At 40.0% G+C, this 23,199-nt stretch overlaps 2 protein-coding genes across 10 annotated transcripts in view; both read right to left on the reverse strand.

Moving 5' to 3' along the window:
• The window catches only part of tfeb (transcription factor EB), a 35,852-nt gene extending 17,531 nt beyond the window's left edge, over window positions 1-18,321 (reverse strand). For 2 of the 9 annotated variants that reach the window (XM_061042004.1, XM_061042006.1), the window contains exon 1: window positions 5,084-5,432. The gene's annotated coding sequence lies outside the window, so the exon portion shown is untranslated. Of the gene's footprint in view, window positions 1-2,503; window positions 2,602-5,083; window positions 5,437-18,064 lie in introns of those variants that run through there. The other 7 variants (XM_061041999.1, XM_061042001.1, XM_061041998.1 and 4 more) reach the window with 7 other exon arrangements.
• Window positions 18,322-19,114: 793 nt separating this feature from the next.
• tmem183a (transmembrane protein 183A) lies at window positions 19,115-23,199 on the reverse strand. The gene is made up of 8 exons (XM_061042007.1): window positions 22,996-23,199; window positions 22,670-22,759; window positions 22,425-22,586; window positions 22,148-22,307; window positions 21,880-22,060; window positions 21,416-21,496; window positions 21,155-21,310; window positions 19,115-20,856 (listed from the first exon to the last, which is right to left on the reverse strand). Exons 1-8 carry the CDS (start codon window positions 23,057-23,059, stop codon window positions 20,671-20,673), a joined length of 1,080 nt encoding a protein of 359 aa, XP_060897990.1. The 5' UTR covers window positions 23,060-23,199; the 3' UTR covers window positions 19,115-20,670.

Genomic DNA, 23,199 nt, shown 5'->3' on the forward strand with positions numbered 1-23,199 from the left:
TATGGAGTCAGAGCATGCTCCTCTCAATACATGAATGCATGACGCAATATCTTGATCACCTGAATTGTTTTCTGTATAATTTTCTTATAAAGAATAATTGTAGGCACATATCCCTTTATATCTCTGATAGGCCCATACAGGTCAAGGTATGTCTGATACATTGTTCAGGATTTAATCAGAAGTGATAAAGCATCAATTGCAACTACTTCACATGACAAACCAGGGGGTGGAAGTTTGAATCATGTATGAACTATGTTTTTTATTTTATTTTTTTATTTGACATACTACTAATCCCAGAGGGGAAATTATAGTTTACACTCTGTTATTGAGAAACATGCTTTTCACACACACATGCCTGAAAGACAGTTGTAAAAGTTCATTAGTTTATGATGATGTTATCTAAAGAAAACTACAAAATCTGCTCAATGGAACTACTTTTGATACCAGACCAGTGTTTACAAAACACTCCCTAACATTCAAACACATGTTAGTTAGTGTCTCATATAGAACTCCAACTGTGACTAAGCCTGTGATGTAACACACACACACACACACACACACACACACACACACACACACACACACACACACACACACACACACACACACACACACACACACACACACACACACACACACACACACACACACACACACACACACACACACACACACACACACACACACACACACACACACACACACACACACACACACACACACACACACACACACACACACACACACACACACACACACACACACACACACACACACACACACACACACACACACACACACACACACACACTTCCTGATATCATATGGTGACACACTGCTACCAGGCAGAATGGTCTTCCACATGGGCCTTTCCATTGCCTGGCATCCACAGGGGAAAGCAGGCATCTGTGACGCAGTGAGAGCACACAGCGGCCATTGTGTGTCCAATGCTGTGATGTCACTTCAAACACTGACAGCCAGTGGGAGGATGCAGAGCGGAGGAAGACCGGGTCGGGGGTCACCTCTGGATTGTGCCACAAATTAGTCACGAACACGCATGACAACGATAATCACACAATACACCGAGGTGTGCAACATAAAGAATACATGAAGTATGCTCTGCACTCCATAATAACACCTTAAATTGTTTGCTTTGCTATAAAACATGTGTGTGTATACAATAACAGACACAAACATGCAAGTGCACACACTTGGGGGCAGTGTAGGGCACCTGTGCTCAGAGCCATGGTGGTGTTAATTTGTGGAGTGAGTATTTTTAGAGCTGAGTGTGCAACACCAAGAAAGGCCATTTTCACAGCCAACAGAGCGGGGTATGTACATACACAAAGACACAGATGTTCTCTCACAACAAAGCAAGTGTGCATTCAAATGCATTGCATCACAGCTGAACAACAAAATTAAAACAGAATTAAAAATAGGGCAGCGTGACAAATGCAGAGATAGTAAGAAGAATAGTGTTTATTATTGGTAAAATGTATAATTCTGATCTTTATTCTTCATTTGAAAATGGTATAGGTAGATACATTTTTGCAACCTATACCGCTGGTAACTATTATTGATACTTCAATAGGGGTCAATTAACACATAGTCTATTTCCTGTTCATACCAAAAGGTTCTGAATGTGACACCGCACTGTGCACTTCACCAGCCTTTCAATCAGTGCACAGAACCATGTGCACTCACACAAACACACACACACACACGCCCTTTCCGCATTCAGCTATCTGTCTGCCTGCTCTAATGACTAAAATAACCCCTCTAGCTCTCTGTTCTCCTTTTCAGGAACACCCTGTTCCCCTGAGCTTGGTGTGCCGTTTTGTTTGGTGCATATTAATGTGTGTGTGTGTGTGTGTGTGTGTGTGTGTGTGTGTGTGTGCATCTGACTGTGTGTGTGTGTAGGGCAGGTGGGGTTTTGGAGGGGGACTTGCACTTAAGAAGGGCAGGTGTTTACATGTGTGAGTGCCTTAAGGCGACAGTCAAGACTTTGAGAAGCCTCTTTCACAACATGTTTACTGACCTACAGTATTGATATTCCTAAAGGAGCGCCAATGCTCACACACAAAAAGTACGTTTGGTAGGATTATGTGACAGGGCTGATGTGGCAAGCATGGGGACACACTCACACTCACACTCACACACACACACACACACACACAGAAATCTGTATCCCCAGAGACAGTATACACTGACTATGCATGGGCATGCAAACAGAGTGGCAGACAGACAGATGGATCCCTCTCAAGCACTGTGGACTGCTGTGTCGCCCTTCTGTACCACCTCAGATCTGTACTACAAGAGAGAGATACTAAGGATTTAGTCTGACATACAGGGGTTGTGTATGCAGAAAAGAGTGATCATCAAAGATTTTACTTAAGTCTCCATTGACTGCTGCGTGAATGCATAGAAGCACTAAAGGGGAGGATTTTTTATGTATAATTCACATAGAGACAGACACATATAGGGGTACGACATGTTTAATTACCTGTTTGAGAGGAAAAAGAGTTCAGAAGGTGAATTAGGCGCTGCTGCGTAGGCTGCTGTCTACATGTCTGGATGCTGGAGAAAGTGGAAGGCAATCTGCTGGGGAGGTCATGGTGCACAGGGGGGTGAAGAAACATGACGCAGGTATGAAAGAAAAAAAACAAAGAAAAAGCTGAGTCAGATGAAGTAGACAGAAACATATGCTTGGTTATGAAATGTTGAAATAGACAGATGGAATAACTTGCTTGCAGTGTAGCGTTAAAGAGGGGGAAGAGCTGGTGAGCAACACATGCTGAAGAAGATGCAAGAAAAAGCATTTCCATGGAGGAAGCAACAAAACAGCAGAGCGTGGTTAGACAATCACGCACAGAATGATGTGATTAGAGGATATTGTTGAGAAGTGTTCTTAGGATTATTTCTACATTCCTGCTGCAGGACATCTTTGATTGAGTTGTTTTTTCATTCATAAAGTACATTTTATGCAGCTCGTTATCTTAAAGTCTTTCTATGTGATTTTTCACACTTAAATATAATAGAAATCAAGTATATCCTCTGAAAATAACTCTGTGAGTCATGACTGTCTACAATGGGTGTAACACCCGAGTCCCACTGTCTGTGATGTTTTCAGAGTTTTCAGAGTCCTATCTTCACTTTGTTTACATCGCCGGGATGGCCGGCTGACTCCTCCCCTCGTGTATAAAAGTTGTTTAATTGAGGGACTAGAGAAAAGAAGAATAACATACTGTACTCACTGCTTAACTGTGTTTCTAGATCACGCTCATTTCAGGTAAATTTACATGCAGTGTGAAGATACGAGCATAATAAAGATCACTAGCATTAGCATGCTAACACAACAATGCAGCGCGAGTTGTTTTGGTTTCATGCTGGTGCTCAAGGCGACATCTACTGGATCAAAAAATCACATATAAAGCCTTTAAGGTTCTTGCCCATCACTTATCGGAGGTTCAAGCATTTTTCCTGAAGAGGATTTCTACAACACAAAGACGACAAGTTGTGCACTTGTTCAAAAGCCTAACACACTGCACCTTCTTTCTTCTATAAACATTCTGCCATGGCGACAGTAAAGAGTCGGATGCTTGTCAACTGCTGCAAAATGCTCGGTGTCTTAAGACTGTGAGTTAACTTTGGGTAAATAAATTAACTCTCCCCTGTATTTCTGAGAAGTCATTTGGTGTGAACTAACATAAGAACGTGTAACTTTTCTGCCTGGTAACCAGCTTCCTGAAGGTCGTCTGGATAAATGAATCACAGCAACTCATCAACATTGAGTGTGAATCACAATGCCTATCACCCTCTAAACACCATCTATATATAGCTGACCAAGAAAGACCCTTGTCCGCAGTAAATCTGCCCGCTCAGTATTACTTTACCCAGGTGCCTGTGCTACACAAAGAAGAGACTGATGTGAAAGGACAACAATAAGTTATCTCCCAAACACACTTTCAGTCATTTCTAATCACAGCATGCCATAAATGCAAAAGTAGTCTTTGTAAATTAGTCAGGAGAGGTCAAAACAAAAAAAAAGGTGCTCACAGTGCAAAAAGGTGAATAAAAACAGCAGCAAATGTTCCCAGAGCAGATACAGACATCTGTCTATACATTTTTTATTTTTCTTAGCCCAGTAGAATTGGTGTGCGAGTATCTCCTCTGCCATTTTTTCAAATTCGTATCGACGCACCCAAATGTCACTTTTTTTGACGCCCTGAGTAGGAGCAGTATTAATCACAGCGTGACACATTTAAGATACAGAAGAGACAATAAACCAACATCATCATTTATAACCACAATGCATCACTTCCCTTTCCACCCCCCACCCCATCAGTTTTCACAACTCCCTAGTTTTGTCAGAGTTGAAGCAACTTCCTTTGCAGTAAGCCCATGGAAAGAACAGAAACTGTTTGTCATACAACAGGACTAAACGCTTTGCTTGCGATGTTTTGATATTGTACCCTGATTCACTTCAACAGTTAAAAGTCAAGTAAACATCCATTCTGAAGTCAGTAATGCTATTATCTGAATGACCAAGCTAGTATACAAGACCATGTGGTAGACAGACGTCAAATATAGAGAATGCTATAACAGGAACACATGCTCGTTGGTTAACAGAGATCAGGGGATACACAGTCAACCTGCTGGGGTTCAGGTGTAGGAAGAACAACTTCTAAGAAGGAGGAGCAACCTCATACTGTAGATCTGAAACTCTTCTGTGTTCAGTTTTCTTTAATATGAGAACACTGTTAAATAAAGTAGCTTTCATTATCTCCTCAGCAGCCTGCCACACAATCAGTACCATCTCTGTGGCGGTATGCGTCCACTGAGTTGCACATAACGAACAATCACTACATTGCTTTACAATGCAGCGCTCGATGCTATTTCTGTGTTTGCAAAGGTCGAAACTCAACATGTAACAATGGTTTAATCAATGCTGCTTCTCTTGGTCGCTACTGCATATACACACACACGTTTCAAAAGAAAAAGCACAAACTCTGTTCATACATATTCTGATTAAAACACAAAATCTTCAAAACAATGAGGCTGATACATGTATTGCATTACTTACCAGAAACTCTCCCAACTATCCCAAAGACAACATATTGCATCCAAAAGAAAAATCTATCTGTCCACGTGTTACAGCAAACACTCACTGACAGTCAGGCACAGACGGTGGTTTCGCTGGCGGAGCTCGACAAACGAGTGCATTCATATGCCGGTTCACTGGTTGTGATGCCACTCCTCCCTCCACCGGGCGAGTTACAGTAGGCTGAGTGACAGTCACTATTAGTCACCTTCCTCCCTCTCTCTCTTAAGTTCCAGCCCAGCTTCCTATTCCTCCTTCTCCTCCTCCTCCTCCTTCTTCCCCTAAACCAGCCTGACTGTGGTAGTCTGGTGAAGCAACAACAAGAGCCCTGTGTCCACTAAACTCTTCTTCCTCTCTCTTTTTGCTCTAATGCTGAACTCCACCCCCCAGCCCGGCCTCCTTCCTCAAGCCGTGTTCAATATTTACATACAGCAACACCTACACGTGTGCGTGCAGAGACACCCATAAAACCCTCAAAGTCATTCCTTTTTTCTTCTGCAGGGTCATTGTGTTTGTGTTTTCATGGGCTATATAATGGTGAATCAGCATATTTTACTTCTTTAAATGAACTCCCACACTCTACCACAATAAAGTCCACAACAGCCTTAGACGGCTATGAGACTGCAAAGATTAGAGTTAGGGAGTTTCATGACTTTATATTTACTCATACAAACCAGCTTCTAGTCGGTATTAGTTGTCACAAAACTATTTGTTACCGACCCATTTACTGAAAGTTATTGTCACAGCATACGTAAGTGATTATCAAATGGGTGTACACATTGATAAGAATGAAAAACTGATTAATTCAGAGAAATATGCAGAGGTGGAATGATCACATTGGTCAGAATCACAGCTGATGGAAATGTTACACAACATGGACAACCTTTCCTTTGAAGTCTTTCTATGTGATTTTTCACACTTAAATATAATAGAAATCAAGTATATCCTCTGAAAATAACTCTGTGAGTCATGACTGTCTACAATGGGTGTAACACCCGAGTCCCACTGTCTGTGATGTTTTCAGAGTTTTCAGAGTCCTATCTTCACTTTGTTTACATCGCCAGGACGGCCGACTGACTCCTCCCCTCACGTATAAAAGTTGTTTAATTGAGGGACTAGAGAAAAGAAGAATAACATACTGTACTCACTGATTAACTGTGTTTCTAGATCACGCTCATTTCAGGTAAATTTACATGCAGTGTGAAGATACGAGCATAATAAAGATCACTAGCATTAGCATGCTAACACAACAATGCAGCGCGAGTTGTTTTGGTTTCATGCTGGTGCTCAAGGGCGACATCTGCTGGATCAAAAAATCACATATAAAGCCTTTAAGTTAAAGATCAAGATTTTAGACTATGCGGTCTAGAAGAACTGTTATAAATCCAAGACAAAAGATCTTCCCAACAACTTGAGCATGTCTATTTAAGATGGACCAAACACACAGCCGACTTGAATATATTCAGATAGCACGGTCAGTAACATCTATAAATCAGAGAATCACCAATTCCAAAAGTGGGCTAGTTCCACCTCATATGGTTTCAACATTCTTTTAATGAGAACTGCTGAAAGTGCAAATACTCGACTGCAGCCCATGATGAGCTACACGAGTATGTTTACTTCTGAGTGGGCGTCAGTTCTGTTCAAGTCCTGTGACAGTCAAGTGAGTCCATATGCAAATACACTTCCTTTGAAAAGAAGCAGTACGATGTGTTTATTAGAAACAATAGTCACGTCCTGAATCCCCCCCTTCCCTCTTCTGTCCTTCATGTGTATGCACAGTGCAAAGCAATTAAAACATTTTGATCAGGAAGATATTCACACCTGCTGACAACAGAAACACAGACAGCATTAGCCACAGAAGTTTGGTTGATGACTACTTGCTGAACGAAGCATTAGAAAGAGCTTTCTAATGATGAGATGATGAATAAACGGCCAGTATTTCCACTTTAAAATATGTTAAAAATGCTGCACATATACAGGTACAGAAAAGGAAGATGCTCGTTTTCAAGGGCTAGTTTGATCAAAGTTTCAGAGGACAAACTACTTTCTTTCAAAGAAATCAGCAATGTTTGCTTATTAGAGAGACTAAAGCCTTCTCAATAAAGCTTAGTTAAAGTTTGAAATCGGTAAGGCTCCTGGTTTATCACATTTTAAAGCAGGGCTGTGCTTCTGTGCTTAATCTGTGCTGTTTGAATTTTATCAGGATTCTCGGGTGCCAGTTGGATTTGTACTGAGATCCTGAAGTGTTGCGATGTACTACTTGCAATTTTCTTCTCCTTTTTAAACAAAAATACAACTCAAATTGTGCAACAGGAGAGAGAGTAGAATATCATGGGTAATATTTCCTGAAACAATTCACATCACATGTCAGTCAGTCTTTCCTTTGTTGATCATTCATTTGTTTTTCATACTATCTATCAAAGTCTGTTCCCAAAAGTTCACTTTCTCTCTGATGATCATCTAACTAGCATCTGTTGTTTTTGTTACCTGCTATGATTCTTGCCCGATCTAGTATATGATTGGCTGAGATGTTTCAGTGAAAAAGACGCTGTGAGCAGCAGCTGCCTTCTATCCAGAGGATTTCACTCTCTCTTCATTGGGAAACAGCTCTGCAAAAAGATAAATGGACTTACTTAGTGTGCAGGTTAATATTCATCAATGATCACCTCAGCAGCGCTCTACTACAAGCACATTCACTAACCTCAAACAAATACCTGCTTTTTACTGGATACAAACACCGCAACCTTCTAAACGTGGATGGTGACAGATTTTATTAGTTATTTCCTAGAAAAACCTGAATGCTCATTAAGTTGGCTCATAAGCTAATTAAAAGTCTACCCTACTTGCTTATGGAGAGGAGACCGTGGTATGAAACTGAACGCTTACAGACATGACAACAACTCTCCACTGGTTAAGTTCTGTCTGTTAAGATGAAACAACAAATGGCAAATTTCCCCATTAACTAAAACTTTATGAAATCAGTTCAGAGTACATATGGGGATGAAAGAGTTATAGCTTCATTAATAACCTAGAAGAATCAGAACACTTGCATTATCTGTTTTTTTCTCTTCAAGCTTCTCTTCGCCCACAGTGGCTGTTTTCCTCTACATCGATATAATGTCACGATTGTCGATCCTAGGTCCAATAAATCCAGATCATTTAGTGAACCCATTTCTTTTTCCCACCTCTAAAGGTCACATGCATAATGTCCATTATGTTCAGCAATTGATTGATGGATGCTCTGTGAGGGATATGTATTTGGATTAGAGCATGACCGATTAATCGACCAGCCGATAATGTCGGCCGATATAAGCGTATCCAGTGACTATCTTTATCGGCTAATTTTATCACAGATATGCATCAATATTACAACATTTATTAATTTGAGAACAATTGTATTACACTAGCAGTTAACTTTCTGGCTGTCAAGAGTCGAGCGTGCGATATGGATTATAAAAAGCATCAAACTCTACATAGTGGTGATGAATGTGCAAACACAGTTACTTTCCAGTTGAGTGACCATCTGGCCTTATTATATTTCCAGAAGTGTTTGATAACTGCATTTGAGGGATCAACGCAATGTGTATATCTACATCTCTACAGATCAAACATGGATATGAGAAAGAAAAGGGCAGATATATCGTTATCAGATTTTTTCAATCGGTCGGGCCCTAATTTGGATGTGCTGTATTGGTAATGAAATCTGTCTGACTGAGGTCTTTCTTACATCCCTTTATGCAACCTGACTGTAAGTATGGTTTTATACGCTCCCATTTTCCCCCTTTATCTCTGGGTACAGAAACACAAACAGCGGTATCAAAGTGCCACAAAGCAAGTTGTGCCTATCACAACAGAGGAGAACACAGGCCAGCATGGTTCAGCAGCACCCAGCTCACAAGCATCCCTTGTTTGTACACAAAGCATTCAACATTGGGCCAGCTCCACTTCTCATAGTGCCCGCAGTGTATTTACTGGGCTATTTTTGTCCAGGGGCAGGACCCCCCCTAGGACCACAGCTTATTGGCTGGGAAATCTGCATTCCTGTAAAGTCTAACCAATCATGAAGGCTCTGTGTAGGAGGGGAAACCATTGACCAAGAAAGCCTTGTATTTTTTTTGACAATGGCCTATTTGGAGGAGGTAGGACCCAAACACGGACATTCACGCACACAAACACACCACCCAGGACCCTCTTCCACTTGTCAGTCAGGCAAGTGTGGTGTTTAAACTCCCTCAGTCGTTGTAGTTGCAAAGATATAGCAAACAAATACAATATTCAAGACAATCTATAGCTCTGTTGGAAGCGTTGAACGACTGTGTTGATATGCCGAGATGTAGTCTGAAGAAGCGATGCTAACTCCGGGCTATCTTTCTGTTAAGTAGGACAAACAATGCTGGCAATATCCCCAGCTAGTTAAAGCCAGAGTACCAGGCAATGGTTTTATACTTCAACCATTTAAACATTTTGTTCTTATGATATATATCTGTATCACATCAGTACTACGTATCCAAAGAATATGATGCTGCCCAGTTATGTAAACGTATAAAGATGCTTTTAATGGCTTACTTCATGTTTGATGAATTTATTATTACTTATTGAAAGTTATCAACCTTAAATATCGAGTATATTTATGGAATTCTTTTGAAGTTCAAACAATTCTTGGCCACACAAATAAGCATCCACCTGTTTAAAATGTACACATGTCAAGAACCTGATTTCTAATAAATGTTTTATGGCTTATAAGAAAAAGACTTCCTCATACTGATAGTGTGACAGCATATGGCCTGAGGTGACCAGAAACATTCAGCCTGACTCTGTGGTTTAACAATATGTATCACAGTGACATTAACCTCAAAGAAATATTAATTTTATTCAATGGATCTTTGTAATGTATCTGCATACTTAAGCTTGCATATCTAAATAAATAAAACTTGTCTTAAGCTAACTGCTGTGAAGGCAGTCAATTTACAAACAGGAAAACAAACAGTGGAGAGTTGTAGCATTATATGGACAGTCACAATGTGCAGAGCTACTAGATGTTTATTGCCACTGAACCTATGTAAAGGGAGGTTACCATTATTAACACTGATCGAGTAAACAAACGTGTGGATCCATGAGAGTGTGAGTGTCCCATAGAGAGGGAGTAGAGTATTAACCAGCCAACCAGCTGCACAGCATTTCTTTTGCGTGGGTGAAAGTCCCCATGTACGGAGAGATGGAATGGAAAGCATTTGTGAGATGTGTTAAAAGATAAGACACACACATACTGTATGCACGCACACACAGAGAAAAATGAAGTGAACTGTAGAGGTGAAAAGTCAAAAACAGATTTTCTGTAGGATTTTCCACTCCCTCTCACCACCATTCCATACGTCCCTCTCTCTCTCTCCAACTCCCTTTTTCCTACTTTCATTCTATAACAACTAGAAAAGTTAAAAGCTAATTAGCATTAAAAGAATGCAGTCGCCCCAGAGCCTTTTGACTTTTCAAAGAGAGAGAGTCAGAGAGAAGAAAGAGAAGAAGAAAAAAAGACAGAAAGGAAAAAAGACAATTGAAAACACAAGAGAAGTTCAAGGAGGGGTTCCAGAAGGTGATAATCAATAAGATAAGGTGTATGTATGTATGTATGTATGTATGTATGTATGTATGTATGTATGTATGTATGTATGTGTGTGTGTGTGTGTGTGTGTGTGTGTGTGTGTGTGTGTGTGTGTGTGTGTGGCTGTGTGTGTCACGTAAGTATCAATTTCTTGTGTGACCAAATATTGGCAAACAAAGAAGTGATGTGTCTTTACACAAAGACACACAATCAGCCATAACAACACATCACTAAATGTCCCCGACAGAATGTTCTGCCACAGACTTTAACAAACACTAACAGAGAAGAGGAAGAGATTATCCAATACATGTCAATAAATGTGGGTAGTGAACAACGCTGCACCTGAAATTGGAGTGTTTTTAGCGTAACTAATCCCAAGCGATAAGAAGCCTTTCAAAATGAGAAGAGTGCCTGCTGCAGATAAAGGAGCCAATATCCTTTCATTACTACTTCCGTTATCTTAGACTATGGTTGTCAACATTTCTGATATTAAGATATCTTTCCATACTCTTCGATGCAACATGTTTTAGAACACAATCTCTGTTAGTTAAATGATCAATAGCATCGAAAAAAAGTACTTAAGTTTGAACAAAAAACTACAGTTCTTCAGTCAACAACCCAGCTCTTTCATGAATACTTACTAACTTCACTTAATGATGATGGTCTCCATATTATTGATGATGATGATGGTAATGACGATGGTTTTTGTTTGATAACGATGACTTATAAGATGGTTTCTATACTGATTAGAGCTCTCAAGAACTGCCCTCAATGTTGTGCTTTGCCTCTGGTCACTTCCTGTCAGCACCTGTGTGTCCAATCAGACTCAAAGCTGATCGTTACTTACTGACATTCTTCCCTTTTTTCTAGATCCTTGCTTGTGTTGTACTTACTCTCTGATGTACGTCGCTTTGGATAAAAGCGTCTGCTAAGTGAATTGTAGAACAACAGCCTTTCCCCAACACGCCCCGCTCCTCGGCAGCTGCTTTGAGGCGGTCTGCTATGTGTTCTGGGCTGTGCGTGTCTGCAGGAAAGTGGTTTTCATATCCCCGTTCTGATTGAAATGACAAGTGATGGTAACATATGGCTGTGTGGTGAGAGCTGTCAATGAGCCTGTGATAACACACACTTTGTCCACATGTTGCAAATCAGCCATCAATTCTGCTCTGCTTTCCATATACTGCGCATCTTTTCCACTCTAGTTGTTGTTATCGGTGATGGTTGTACTCTGGATCAACACACGCCATCAGCTCACAGAAGTCTTCTCTCTCCACAAAACAAAAAATAGCATATTTCCAGTCACTGTTTTCATTATCAACAGGCTAATCTTCTCCAAACTGTGTGCTAATGGGGCTTGCACATGATGTAATGTGAGACTGTTGTCTCTGCTAGTTTCTTCTTAAGTTTAGGTGCATGCAGTTAAGCATTGAACTAGTATTTCTTAGATATGCATGTTTAAAGCCACATATCTGCACATTATTGTCCTCTTTTTTGTCAATGTACTTGCAGACATCGCTTTTCCTGATCACGGCTGACGTGGTGCATGTAACACTAACGGAGTTAAAGTACTGTAGCCTTGAACAACACATAAACAGGTGCGCGAGTAGTACTCACTCGAGTAATGGTACCCATCCCAAGTGCCTATAGGACTTCTATTTTTGTTGCCATCGTATCCAAACAAGTATCAATATATGGCTTGATTTTCAATGCTATCATATGAACATTAAAACATTCTGATATCGTGCCAACTCTATCACAGACAGGCTGATATATGTCAGATGTCCTATGAGTAATGGGTAATGGGTAATAGCAGCAGATTAGGATTTTGAAATTGCAAATGGTAACATTCTACTTCTACTTCCTTTTTTAATTATAAAGCAGTTACAAAATAGGGGTTTTCCAGCTGCAATTATGTCTGTAAGAAGAAAACATAATAAAATTATAGCCTAAAAAGTATAATTTGTTTCGGACCCGATTTTTTCCCCTAAACCCAGGCCGATATATTTATCTAATACGAGAGTTTTAAAATCACTGTCTGCAAGTTACTGCCAGTTAAACAATATTACAACAGAGGAAATGTTTGTGAACGAGCGAAAAAATAAAAAGTATCATTACACAAAGTGGGAGGAAATATTGTATTTGTCAGGTTGAACAAAAGGAAACGGGTATAAAACGGAGAGCCATATAAAGCTACAAGCAAGAAGGACATTGTCCATCTCAACCGAGAGGCGCCAAATCAAAGGCAGATGTGTTAATGAGTATATTAGCACAGTCATGAGTCATCACTAACATCTAACTTTGTCATTACAGATTATTTTGTTAAAGAACTGAATTTTGATCAAAACAAAAAGAAACAGGCCTTCTGTTATTGTCAGAAGTCTAAGGCCACTGGCAATGGGATGAATACCAGAAAACAAAACAAGAGAAAAACCTGTCTAAGGAGCCCAGAGGGCATACTATAAAGGGAGCTGCAGTGTTCATATTAGAGTTAAAGAATGTTCAGTTGCAGCACACTGATGATCAATGAACAAAGCAGTAACATGTGTGTAGGCATTCAATACAAGCAGAAAAGACATTCATATAGAAAACATACAGTGCTGTTTTAGCATTAAATTATTTTCTTTTTTTTCACAAACCAAAATCAAACTATTTCAAGACATTTTACAAAACTTATTGAACACAGTGTCTTGAAAGAAGTGAATCTGCAAGGACAACAAGTGAGATTGCTTCAAATGTTTCTGTGTTCCTTTTTTTTTTTTTTAATGGTAAATAGCATTCAAGATAATTACATAATTACTGATCAAAATGAGATTTGACAACTTGTTCAGGAAGCACTTTGTTACAATGTTTTTATAATCTAAGTGTGGGAACAGGAAGTCTTAACTTTTCTTAAAAGCAAAGCTGAGCTGAATGTCTCTGTTAGGTGAGAAAAGTATAACCCCTTGAAATCTGCACAAGGCCTCTGAGAGAGCTTAAGCCACGGGGAGTCACAACTATAGACCCCTGCAGTTAACACTAACAGTCCTGTTGTCCAAACATACACACAGGGCAGCTGTTTTGTATCATGAGCATGCAGCCCAGCCGCCATTCTTACCAAGAAAAGAGAGACTGTGAAAACCCATCACTACTGTCTGTCATTCAAAAGAGGATATGAAACCGTGGAGTTGAGATAAATAAGGAAGTGGAGTCACACATTCAGCACATGCCCTGAACGTCCCGCCCACACTCACCTCCGATGGATCATGGGTCATGTTGTCATACAGCACATGCCAAGCTGTCACTCCTGTGGTCTGAAAAGTCCGACCTTAAATGACAAACTTATACGGTAAATATTGTTAAGGGAAACCCAGAACAACATATAGACATTTCCTCATTTGTGTTTTCCTCATTGAGTCATCAAACCGCAAGAAAAACTGTTCAGGTCACGGGAGATTGGCCATATGGTACACGGATGAGGCCGTGTTTACACACACCTGCTGCTCCTTCACACATCTATTGAGCCCAGTCAGTGTGTCTGTGTGCATTTGCACCACTGCCAATGTTTACCTGAAGAAAATTAACCCCAACTCAAGCGGACATGAATCCAATGAGGCTGAAAACATGACCAACACACACACACACACACACACACACACACACACACACACACTTTTCCATAAGCACACCACAGAGGACACAGTGCTTGTGCCAATTTGTGTCACAAATTCAAACACAGGCGTCAAGTGCACTAAAGTGAAGCACTCCAGTGTAGCCATTAGTTGTGTTATGCATTAAGTTGTTCCAATACTGACACCAGTATCAACAAAGGTAAAACAAGGTATCCGTATCAATACATACAACAGCAGCAGTATCTGCAAGCAATATTAAAAAGATCGCAAATCAGGTATAGGCAAGTATGCCAGTCATTGAGGGATCCAAAAATGGAACCAAATAGTCAAGCAAAAAATTCAACTAGTTTCAGGTTCATGATTGCGTGAAATTATCAAAGCAGTATTCAAAATTCAAAATGGTATCAGTAAAGATATGATCGGCAATCAATGTTCCCTCAAATGTTGTATCTATAAGCAAGTATACCAGTCAATACACTGGTCCCATACCACAACCAACATGCCAAACAAAAAATCCCCTGGTTTCAGAGAACTTATCGAGTTAAATCAAAGAGAAGTAAAAAAAAAGATAACAACACCAGTTTACATAATATGCAATATCAGCACTGCTGTGATTCAGTTACAGTCGAGGATAATCACAGAAGTGCTGATATCCAAGACAACATCTCCACCTCCAGTGTGATATTTATTTTTAACAGTTAAACAAGCAGAAAATAGGAGTCAGAGTAGAGATCAGCAACAGGTTGTTTATGACTCCACCAACTCAACCAGTTCCACAATTTAACTCAAACTAGAGCCAAACATTCTGCTGCACTCTCGCTGCTCTGTTTGCATGAAGTGAAAATGATCAGCTCTCCTTTGAGGTTTCAGAACATGACATATGACTCCGTCTTTCTTTGCAGGTCATCTGAACAGGTTTGTTGCTGTGCTTATTGAAGAGAGTGCAAATCAGCCTGCTGGGCGCCATTGCTGCTCTATACGTACTGTTCACCTCTGACCTTGCTGACAGTGACCTCACCACTCAGTATGTTAACTAGCCCCTGACCCCTTACACTGAGTGCACTCTGTAACCTCATTGACTCCTCTATGTGCATCTGTACTCAATGAGCTTCAACACAGCACAAAGGGAGTGAGTGCAGTGGGAGCAGAGGTATAAACATCTACACATAGACCTTATATTTACTTTTGTCTTTAAAAAACTGGTAGTTATGTCCAGCTTTTCTCTCATCGTAGATCTCTGATTGGGTATGAAGCAGAGCGCTATAGTAGTAGTTTTTGATCCCTTTGACAGGATTTTAGTTCAGAGGCATTCTGAGGAAAATCATACAAACACGTTGAGAGCCACATGATAAAATACAAAGATTTAATTCAATTAAACTGTTAATTTCAGATTTACTAATTTAGTGGGACAGTTCATACTTAACTTTATTCCAGTGTTGCTGCACAGTACATCCATCTATTTGATCTTTTTTATAGACAACGGAAATGTTTTAATTCTTTAACTGATACATAAAAAGGAGGAAATGACAGTGGAAGAGAGGTTTTATGTCTATGCAAGACATTTCTGTGTTTTTCTGATAACAAATCTCTCTCACTTAAAATCTGCATGAGTGTTAGATGGATAAATGTTTACTCCATTATCTGACCTTAAAACACCCCGACAACACATTCACAGAGTGTTTGTGTGTGTTCACATATAGACCTGCCATTTAACGTGCCCACATGAATGTGAATGACCATCTAACTGCGTCTGTTTTCTCGGTAACAGAAGAACAACAGAGAGGTAGAAGCTCTCCTGTCGTCCATCGTCTGTTTTAAGCCTTTTATATTTGGAAAAAAAAAGAAAAAAAAAAAGCAATATTTGAAGAAACAAAGAAACCAGAATTGCCACTGTTGTTGACTGACCTCTGTGATCATCGGACAACTTCCCTGAAATCCTTTTAGAAAAGAAAGTGAAAGAAAAACAGACTTTAAAAAGAAACACTTTACTTTGCGATTATATTTCTACAAAATCCAAAGGTCATTTCAAAGATTTTTGACAGCTGACTTATCTGAATGCCACTCTTTGCCCCAAAGTTTGACTTCCACAATCTACGTCATACAACATCGTGTTACGTAACACTTCATGATCAATGCTGGATTACAGTAAAGCCTGTAAAGGGAAACTTCTTAAAAATGCACAGAGACCGAAAGCACTCAGTTCATGATAACCATGACTAGTAAGAATAACAGAACTAAATTCTGACCTTTGACCTTTTTTGTGTTTCCTGTAGAATGGTTCAGATGATCACAGCAGTCAGGTTTTACAGCTAATGTCAAACACTTGGTTGGAGTGACGTCTAACTCTACGGAGATATTCAGGTGGGACAGCAGAATTCAGTCTGTCCAGCTGCTGAAGAGATAAAGTTAGACCTTAACTTATGGAGTCAAGGAGACAGTGTAGTAGAGCACAGAGTAACTCAGAGAAAGTCCTATATCTTGAAACACACACTGATCCTGGTAAATAATGTGGAATGGCAAAAGTGACCACAAAAAAACCCCTAAATTTAAAGAGTACTAGGTGAATGACAGTTTGTATATCATAAGTGTACACATGAGCTCTAAGTAAGAAGTTTGAACATATTCTACAGTCAAACAAAACATGAAGCTCCTCCAAAATCCTCAGCTGCATGCCAAATGTCATTATCAGAACGATCCACTGACATTACATTAATGGACCACATAAGGCAGAACAAAGTGTGTCCCTCTGTCAACACGCACCCACACTAATAATAAACGCATGGTAAATTAATCCTGCTATGCAAGCAATACAAAGGGGCGCATAAATGGCTGGTGGTGCCTTCTGTATTTGTGTGTGTGTGTGTGTGTGTGTGTGTGTGTGTGTTTGTGTGTGTGCACCGTACAGGATTTTCAAGCGCAGTACTTGAACAGGCAGCAGTGTATTATGGTCTGTCGAGTTTTACAGTCACAGCTTATTCATAGCAGCATACCCTGGACCTGAGGTGTTGTTACTGATACTGGCCCTGGCTACTGCTTATAAATGGCAAGAGGGGCAGCTCTCAGCAGAGAGCTCACTGATGACAGCATAGAGGAGGGTAAATGATGCATCATGGTCCAACACAGTGGATGTTAAAATGGTGCCAGTCTCCCCTCATGCATGCAAAAATCAGTATGTTGCTGCTTTGACTGGTACACTATTATGTTTTTAAGCATTCCTTATTGATGTGAAAATTAGTCTGAAAAAATAACCTTGAAATTGGATGTACCTCAGTTTTGGTTCTCTATATTTTTAAGTTTTGGTTGGTGCTCAGGACTTCCTCAGCATTTTTGTTGTGATGCTACTAACAATTTTCAAGTAGGCTATCATTGTCAATGAGATGAATACAACATCTTAACATAGCCCCACTGGGATGCACTGTGATTTATGACTAGTGCAGCCAGAATGTTTAAAAGTGTCGCTTTAAGAATGCAGTTCGTCTACAAGTCTCAACTACGATGCAAAAAAAAAAAAAACTTCTTAACGATTTTGCTCCATTTAATTGAAAAGCAGCCTTCAAGAAATCTTTGGCATTACTTGCGAAGAACGAGTTGGCTATTTTATATTTTGAACTCCAAGAAGAAGAAAAGAAATCACAATTTTATACGGAAATCGAGACATACGCATTTAATATTCCTTTGCAGTGTTTCGAGAGGGATGCTAGTGTTGTTGTAGCAGAGGCTAACTTTCAGTGGCTGTGGTAGAATATCACTTACCCCGAGCTGAAGGTCAGACAGAACGAAGTAGTAAGGTTCAGGAAAAGTGCGTGTCCACTTCTCTTGTGCGCTCTGGTGATACCCAACCCGCCACAAGCAGACACACCAGGAACAGCGTCCCGTGGAAAAGAAAAGAAAAGAAAAACTCTCTGTTAAGTCAAGTTTCTGTATATTTCCACAGGCTGTTACAGCGCTCACTTCGGAGGCTAATTTGTTTTCGTTTGCTCCGTCGAGATGTTGTCACAACTCGCTGGAGCGTCTGCGGTCACCTGTGCCACCACCAATGGCACGGCGCAAGCGGGATTGTGGGAAATGTAGTTACCCCGTGTCCTCGCCAAACTCTGCGGTAATTTGAGGAGGTGACGTGATGCCCGATGACTCCAAAGGGAGTCTTTAGAGATCCTCTAACTTTAGCCCGGAATACATCAAAGACCAACTTGAATGTTGGTTTTTTAAACCACCAACATTAGTTCAGCTTATATATGACCTATTCAATTATTTTACATAATAGCTGTCAGTGCTTATCAAACTCATCAGAGTCAGGGTTGGGTAGGCCTAACACTTTGTATGCTAAGAAACCTGTTTAACAATGTGAACCAATGAATAGTGCTGCAGTAACTTCACATGTATTCATTACATAACATTAACTTATTTACCTAGTATCAATGCCAAAGTTTGAGTTTTGCTATATAATTAAATTTCACGTGTTCCTCCTCTTGTTTAAAACCCATTTAACTTAGAGGAAACACATACTTTTAATCCCTGTATGAATCCCAAAATTCGTAGATGAAGGCAGTATCTCTGTGGTTTAAAGACCACCCAATGTTTCATTGTTGGTTGTCCTGTTGTAAGCATTTAAAAACATTTACTTTTTTTTTTTCATTCATAAAAATATAGTTGATATGGCCTTGTGCAAATTCAGCGCCAGACATCAAGAAAACTAAAAACAAGCATAGATGTAAAATTGAGCACCACGGGTATTACCCATTATGACCACAAGGGGGAAACAAATCATGACGTGTCAATATTTCAGGACAGAACTGTAGGCAGTTTGGATGGGCAGTTTCAGATTTAATTTCAGTGCAGTACATTTATTTACCAATGCAGACATCACCCACTGCTTAACAAAACATCAAGCGGTCTTCTGCCATGTGGTAACAGCATCAACCAACTTGTTTTTTATTTCTAGTACTGTATGTGATTAAGCTGATGTCTTTTTTTCATTCAAATGTTTGTATAAGTGCAAATTCAATCAAGTTAAACAGTTTCCACTGTAAATGGCAGATGGATAAATTCATGTCTTAACCCCATCATAATGAAGCAGGTGATTTATATAATTTGACACATTTAACACTCAAAAGACTGAAAACTGTAGCAACTCTGAGGCATCCCGAGTTGAGGCAGTGGATGACATGGCTCACATTATCAGCAAGGAGACAAAATTATTTCAGCCAAGAAACATAAAAAAAAAGATAACACTGCCCAAATCAGCAGATGAGACGATAAATTCAGAGGTATCTCTTTGGCCCTTCAAGCACAGACAAATGTCATGATAGTCACATAATAGGGACATTTCACTTTTTAAAGAGGTAATCATGATCTTGTGATGCAAAATATTAATTAGTCAGATCAATGCAAAACAAAGATATGTTTGAGTACATTTTCAAGTGAATTTAAAATAAACAAGAGGATGGAAAAATGTTCCACCCTGTTCATCCATAACAACATCAACTGTCACAAGTTGATTCTGTCTATATTAACTAATAGGGTCTTAAAAATCATTCAAATAATCTGATTGCAATGAATACATGTTTGTTTTTGCCACGTCTAGGGCTGAGCAATATGTCCCACAATTTTCATCTTTGAATTTTATCTTCGTCATATGGAAGTTTTTAAATAGTAAAACATAATGTGCAATTTCATCTGATATAACTTTGCATCTTTTCTTAAAGTAAGATTACACCAAAAATAATTATTTTAAGTTTTCAATTTTCATTACTTTGCTTTATAGAAGAGACAAATTAAGAAACCACCAAACAAGTGGATGTAATTTGTAATATATGAAAAGTTATCAAATATACTACTTATTTCACTAAATCATGTCAAATAAATTTGTATCTTTTTTCATATTACTCAGCCCAGAGAGAGACAGAGGAACTGCTCCAGCTGAGGAGTTGTTCAAAGATAAAGGGTTTCGTCACTGTGTGGTAAGAAATGGCTGATTTGTATAACAAACCCTGTTTCCCTATGAATACAAGTGGATGGACCTCGCAGAACTTGATTTACATAAAGTGCTAATAAAGCACAATATACTAAGTCTCAGTAACACTACAAGTAGGGTGTGATGCTGAGGTGGACACACTTATGATTTGACACTTAATGTAGCATTTGCATCCAATCTAAGGCCAGGTCAATGTCGGCTTTCTTTAACATCTACAGCAGACAATCAAAATGTGAATGTGCAAAAACTTTGCTGCTGAATGTAATAAGAGTGTTCGCCATATTAAGCCAATGGGTTGTTGTTTTTCTGTGGTGAGTGGAAGAAGACAACAGCAAGGATCTTGATGTGATGGTTTGCTGTAGAAGGTTTGAGGGGGCAGGGCCTTCTACGTGTAGGGTGAGGAGGGGTACTGTGGGTGCCACCAGTCCATGAGCCTCACACTCTGTACGGGATCTAACACCACCTGGGTCCCGCCCTGATCGCCCCTTTTCTTCCCTCGCTGGAGCGGAGAGTCCTGGAACACCAGACGAACACGGTGGTGGCGCATGTCTGTGCTAATGTTGATTGTGAACTGTACGACAAAAAAGATTGAAAGAGGGAACAGATGAGGAGACAAGTTGAAGATATTTTGGTTACATGGAGATATATCCTGTCAGTGCACCTTATCTTAAAAATCACACTTTTCTTGATTCTTTAAGACAGAAATCAGAATTACTGTTTTCTTAAATCGACTTTCACTCAGTAAAAACATTCATGACGGTCTAAATTAATTCTATCAATGGTTATAGGTTCACTTGTGCAAAAAAAGTTTAACTATATGTCTACCATATTCAGTAGTAGCCAATACCAAACGGAAAAGAGTTACTAACCAGGGTCAGCGTCATGCCCATGACCACAGGGGTGAAGATGAAGTTTAGGGTGGTGACCTGAAGTATGTAGCAGTCAGAGTCTGGGTTTGAATGGACATCTATATATTGTCTGGGCATTTGCAAGGACTTGGCACAACCATTCTTACTGTGTACCGGCTGGAAAGAAGATGACCAAACAAGTAAGACAGCTGTAAACCAAATATGACATGGGGTTACCATGTTAGAAATACATGTAGTTGGTTTTGAAGAGCATTTTTTTACCTGTTTTAAAAACTTAAAGTTGAATTCCCACAATGCATCTGGCCGAGTCCCTATAACCTTTCTAACCCAGAACAGCAAACACTGTAAAAACAAAAGGAAAACATATTTAAGTATTTGATATTGATGGTAAAGTCTGCAGGTTCTCTTCCAAAGAAATCAGCGTTAAAAGACTTCAAATAAGTCTGGTTATCTCTTAGCTTCAGGGCTTCAGTGGAGGCAGGGCAAAGCCTGGATACCATAATAATGATCATAACCAGACATGCCCCTGGACACCCCTAGGTGGCTACTGTTTCCCACTGGCTTACTACTCAATATATCTTTATATAGGCATATGTATGGAAAAGGTTTAAGTTTCAATGACAAGCCGCACAAAATGTTAACAGACCTGACACAGATACAAACAACAAAAACTAACTTTAGCTTCACATCAACACAGTCATCTGACTTGAGATCAGCTGATTTACCTTGGAGTTAAGTAGGGCTGTGGGTGTTGATTCTGGCAGAGCAGGTATTTTAGATACACGCAAGTCAAACGGCTCATACAAATGGAAAAGGGAGCGAATCACACGGGCCCGTAAACACTGCATCCTGCCAATAGAGTCGGGCTGAAGACGGTACGGCAGGTCAGTATCAATCCTGTAGTGTCTGCGATGTGGAGAGGGAACGTGAGAGGGGGAAGAAAACATGCCAACAACACAAAATGTCAGTTCACACACCTGACTTTCAACTCACCTTCTGTAGAGCCTGGTCCAGAAAGCTGCCGTGCAAGTGACTATCCAAGCATTTCTGCAGATGAGAGCGAATCTACAAACATCTTCAGGTCGAATGTAAGAGGAGAGCACTAACCAAATATCCACTGGATAGTCCTGCCCATCACTGCTCTCACTGCTTTCTGTAATGACAAAATGTAAACATCACAGTAAACACCCGGCTGAGGTTTTCATATTCCTAAATTGTTGAGACCTCGTGTTCAACTCTGTGAAAACGTTCAACATATAAAAAGGTGTACCCTTTCTCCTCTTGTTTTTCTTCTTGCGGGCAACTTTAGTTTCACTTTCTGCATCTTCTCCGGGGTCTAGGTCATCACTGCTTTCCAAGGCGTCGTTCGCTGCAGAGGAGAGGACCTCCTCAACAGCACCCTGAGACGCTTCCAGCCCGCAGAGGAATTTCACTGAAACACAGTGTCTCACTTTCAACAACTTCATCAACTTTACAGATAAGACGAAATAAAAAATCCCCATCTTCACAAGTTACCTTCTTTTTCAACTGCATTTGCCACAGCTTTTTTCACCCTCCCTGACTTCACAACGGCTGGGTCGGCATCAGCATAATCAGCAACAGTCACTAAAAGAAAAACAAAAGTATATATATAGCTGTTTATAAGTAATGTGGCCAAAACTGACAGTACACAAACCTGGACACATGCATTTTCAATCACCCAACCTCCATCTTATATACATCAAATAACAAAGACTAAAGTATTTAGCACACCATTAAAGGAATTTGAAAAGGCTAGCATACTAGTGAGCGGGCTAACGTGAGCTTGACGGCTAATGCTAGTTAATGTAAACGCCACCGACCTGATTCCGAACAAACGTCCCCGGCCTTGAATTTCAGCCGTTTTCGGTTCCCTTTCTTGGGCATGTCGACACCAATAATCTTTGGACACTTAACGGGCCTGTGAGTCCTGCCATGTCTCTATGGCAAGCGGAGGTAGAGAGAAAGAAAGAAAAACGACAGAGAAATTGAAAAATGTTCCACCAGGATCTTCAGCCATCATGGAA

The sequence above is a fragment of the Labrus mixtus genome, chromosome 7, assembly GCF_963584025.1.
Source record: "Labrus mixtus chromosome 7, fLabMix1.1, whole genome shotgun sequence".
NCBI lineage: Eukaryota > Metazoa > Chordata > Actinopteri > Labriformes > Labridae > Labrus > Labrus mixtus.